At 30.7% G+C, this 4,108-nt stretch overlaps 1 protein-coding gene across 1 annotated transcript; it reads right to left on the reverse strand.

Annotated features, from left to right (window-relative positions):
- Positions 1-2,021: 2,021 nt before the first annotated feature.
- LOC108065099 (uncharacterized) lies at positions 2,022-2,969 on the reverse strand (the record flags this gene model as incomplete). Its single annotated transcript, XM_044392549.2, has 1 exon — positions 2,022-2,969. A coding segment is annotated over one exon (855 nt), but the record flags the coding sequence as incomplete, so codon positions are not given.
- Positions 2,970-4,108: the final 1,139 nt, after the last annotated feature.

The following is a 4,108-nucleotide window of genomic DNA, read 5'->3' on the forward strand; positions in this document are numbered from 1 at the left end:
AAAATAAAAATTGGTTAAAATTATATAAGAACAATGTAATCAACATGCCAAGTTACGAAATCCCAGCACAACTCCTTATTGGTTAAAAAAAATCACGAAAAACTTGAAAAAATTACAGTTCTATATATTTATATGTATATATACAGTGGTTCACAGCTTATTTCAACCAGTCTACACCAAAAACTTTAACAGCCCATAAAAACTAAACAAAACATGTTATCAAAATAATTTAAACGCAGAATACATCTATGATGATACACATTAGTGTATAATAATATTTTATAAATATTTTTTATGAATTAATTACAAAAAAAGCCCAAAAAAAAGTCCACAGCTTATTTCAACCAGTTACCATAATAAATTAACATAGTGGCCAATTACTTTTTTTTTAAATTTGGCATGACTACCCTTTTGTTTACCAACAATTTAAAGTTAACTTTACATGGATACAATGCCTTTTGTTGTTGTTGCCAAGTAAAAACTTGTCTCGACCCTTGGGAAGGACTTTTAAAATAGTTTCGTCTAAAAATATTGTGTTTTCTAACATTTTTTCGTTAAGTGGACTTCCAATTTTGTTTTGTGGTAATGTTAAGACACATTTAATTCATAATCATTAGCTTTCGACAGCTCTGGATGAGCTGAATCTGCGAAAAAATATGCACTTCCCATGGGTCATTTCTTTAGTTAAATCAAAAATTAATTTATATTTCAAAATCCTTGCAGTTTTTAATTCATTTATCCTTTTGAATGTGAAGATGAACTCAAATCTTAATCGCGGAGTAAAAAAAAAGAAATTATGGAAGGACCTGTTTGACACTTATAGGCCCAAAACAATTAGCGTTCGCCGCTAGGCTTACAGCTCATTTGGACACACACGAGAAACTCACTTATTAGTGTCCTTAGTATGTTTGAAAAAATGTATTTGACAGAAATACTTGAATTTTGATACATTTGAGTCGGAAAAATATATCTAAGCGGGGAAAATCCCAATGACGAGCCTAAATTGGGATTTGAAAAATTAAAATTGCAATCTGAAACAAAAAAATATGGTTTTTCTAAATTCGCATAAAAAATATATATCTTGGAAATGATGAAAAGGAACAAAAATGTTTCTTCGGGTAAATTAAGTTGGTTATGAGATGGACAATCTTGGATAGTTAAGTTTTTTTATAGGATGAAGAAGACAGCCAAAACCGCGATACAAAATTTCAAATAATTAAAATTCATACTTATTGGACAACAAAAAATTTAAGAAAATTATTTTCTAACTCCCCCAGTACACATTTAAAAACGTGTAAAGTTGCACGTTGTTCTTTTAAGCCGTTCTTGAGATATACTAATTTGAAGTTGGAGAACATTTTTTAAGTTCTTAACTTCAAAAATTCATAGCGCCCACAAATGGACACCAAAAAATGGACAAAAAAAAATCACAGATGATAACCAAGGCAAACTCATCAAAGTAACTGAGTTTGAAGAAAATCTACCCATATATTTTTTAAATATTTTTCATTTATTTTGCATATTTTATGTTTTTGGAATTGATCTATCTTTATCCTATAAAAAGTATGCAAATATGAAAAATCCGAGGTCTACTGATTTATATACAAAAACAAATTCATAGAAATCTAGCTAAAGTTCGTGGTACAAGTGCATATAACCTTTAATGCTTTTTCAAAGACAATGCCTCTGCAGTTTTTATTCACCCAAAAAGTCAAAATTTATTAAAACATTTTCCAACAAACAATTATAATATCATTAAGGGAAATCCGACAATGCTAACGAATTCACTCGATCGGGAAAACGAAAAGTTGTTGATTTAAACTAGGCGATTCGCAATTTGCTTATTTGGTGCAAACGTATAGTTTATCTAAAATATAAGTAAAGATATATATAAATATTTTTTACTTTTATCTGGATACTTCGGTTCTTATTTTTGACAAATATATTAGTGTACAATAATCAAGGTACATCAATCAAGGTTAATTAAAGCAGTAATGTGGAACACTAAAAAGAGGTTTCAATTATTTTTTTACAAATTTAATATCAATAAATTTATTTTAATTATACAAAAGCCAAATTTGATACAATACAAAAGTGTTTATCTAATATATCAATTAATGCATTTTTTTAAGTTCGCCAATAAATATTGCTTCCAAGTCTGCTACCATCTTAGCATCATCTAATTTTCCTAACTCCATAGGCAAAAGATGTTCACTTTGCTTAACATTGCAATTGGATAGTGCTAAGTCAGTCCTTTTATCGAAACTTTCTGGGTTATCGGTCTTTACAGAGTGGAAGCACTCTTCAGATACTTCTTTCAAGTTTTGAACTGAGAACTCTGCAGTTATTTCCTTTAACGGATTTGTATTTTTTTCCTTAAAATATTTCTCGTTATTTAATGAATTATCAATAAACCCAATGATATTTTCGTTATAAGCGTTATTAATAATCATGTTAGGGGATATTTCATTAGAACTATCATTCTTTCTAAATGGTGGGTTACCAGCATCGTCACTAGTTTGTAAAATAACGCATTCCTTAATGGTTTGATTAACTGTTTTGTTTCTATCGTTAATGTTTGACTGGGCAATGTCTATAAGTTCTAAATGTTTAGAACTTTTAAAATTTGATTTGTTTGGATGGCAGAATGGTATGCAATTTAAATTTTCATCACCCTGTTTAAATTGAATACCCGTCTTGTGAGGATGCAGCATAAGTTCTAAAGCTTTAATTGTCCAACTTCTCCGTAGTTCAATGCTGTTTTCAAATAATTGTGATTCGTTTAAAAGAGACATAATTATTTCCGAAGGCGCAGGGCATCCATAGTTTCGCGATTTCAACAACACTGCGAATGATTTGTAAACTTCCAAGGGACAATTCCAGATGTTTCGCAAAGATGATATTTTGGTCGGTTCTGAATGTATAAAAATACAAATTCCCAATATGGTGTTATGAACGTCCTGTAAAAATTAAAATATAATAAAACTGATTTTTTTTCTATGTGAATAATACTTTCCTTTAAAAGTTGCTTATTTAGCAAATGACCAGACGATGATAACAATTGTTGCAGGCAAAAATGAGCTTGATACAGTAGCATGCTATTATCTTCATTTCCAAATGACATCTCTAACATCGAAACTATTTTTTTAGCTGAACATTTGGTTTTTAAAATAGCTTCCCCTCGCTTGATTGGATTCGTAAATAAATGTATAATATAAATGAAATGTATAAATGAATTAATAAATGTAAATAAACGTAATATGTAATGTTCTATATAAAATACTTACACATATTAATGAAGTTTTTTTTCGCGGAACTAAGTCATCCAATATTTCCTTAATAAGAGGCTCCGAAATAATTTCGCAGTGGCTTCCTTCTTGTAGGGTAGAGCACCACAATGCTATTACTCTATACACAATTAGGCGTATATTGCTATAAATGTAAAAGTTGATAATTTAGAATTTACATGAAGAAAAAAATGCAAAGCATTCATTAATTTTGTGTTGTTTTTTTTCTTTGTAGATTAACATTCTAAGATTATACAAAAAAAGTTTTAAGTCAATCGGAAATAACCTAAGAAGTGAGGTTTAAAAAGGTATTATTAAAATTAAAAAAAAAAACAAGAGAGAACGCTATAGTCGGGTTGGTGTCCCGACTATCTAATACCCGTCTCTCAGCTAAAGGGAGTGCGACGCTGTACTCGGGTTGGTGTCCCGACTATCTAATAACCGTAACTCAGCTAAAGGGAGTGCGAGGGAGATAGATATATAAACAATTTTGATTGCGTATAACTTTTTAATGAATGGTCCGATTTACATTTCGATAGGTATATTTACACAACAAAATTGCATTTATACTTCTCGAGTATAAATGTGTCGCAGGACACGTTTTAAAATCATTAGTGGGCGATTGTGGGCGTTAGAGGGGGCGTGGCGCTCGGCTGAAATAAACTTGCGCTGCGTAGGAAGCCCAAGAATATGTGTGGGAAATCTCAACTTTCTAGCTTTTGTAGTTTCCGAGATCTTAGCGTTTATACAGACGGACAGACAGACAGACGGACATGGCTAGATCGACTAGGCTAGTAACCCTGATCAAGAATATATATACT

The sequence above is a fragment of the Drosophila takahashii genome, chromosome 3L, assembly GCF_030179915.1.
Source record: "Drosophila takahashii strain IR98-3 E-12201 chromosome 3L, DtakHiC1v2, whole genome shotgun sequence".
In the NCBI taxonomy this organism is placed as follows: domain Eukaryota; kingdom Metazoa; phylum Arthropoda; class Insecta; order Diptera; family Drosophilidae; genus Drosophila; species Drosophila takahashii.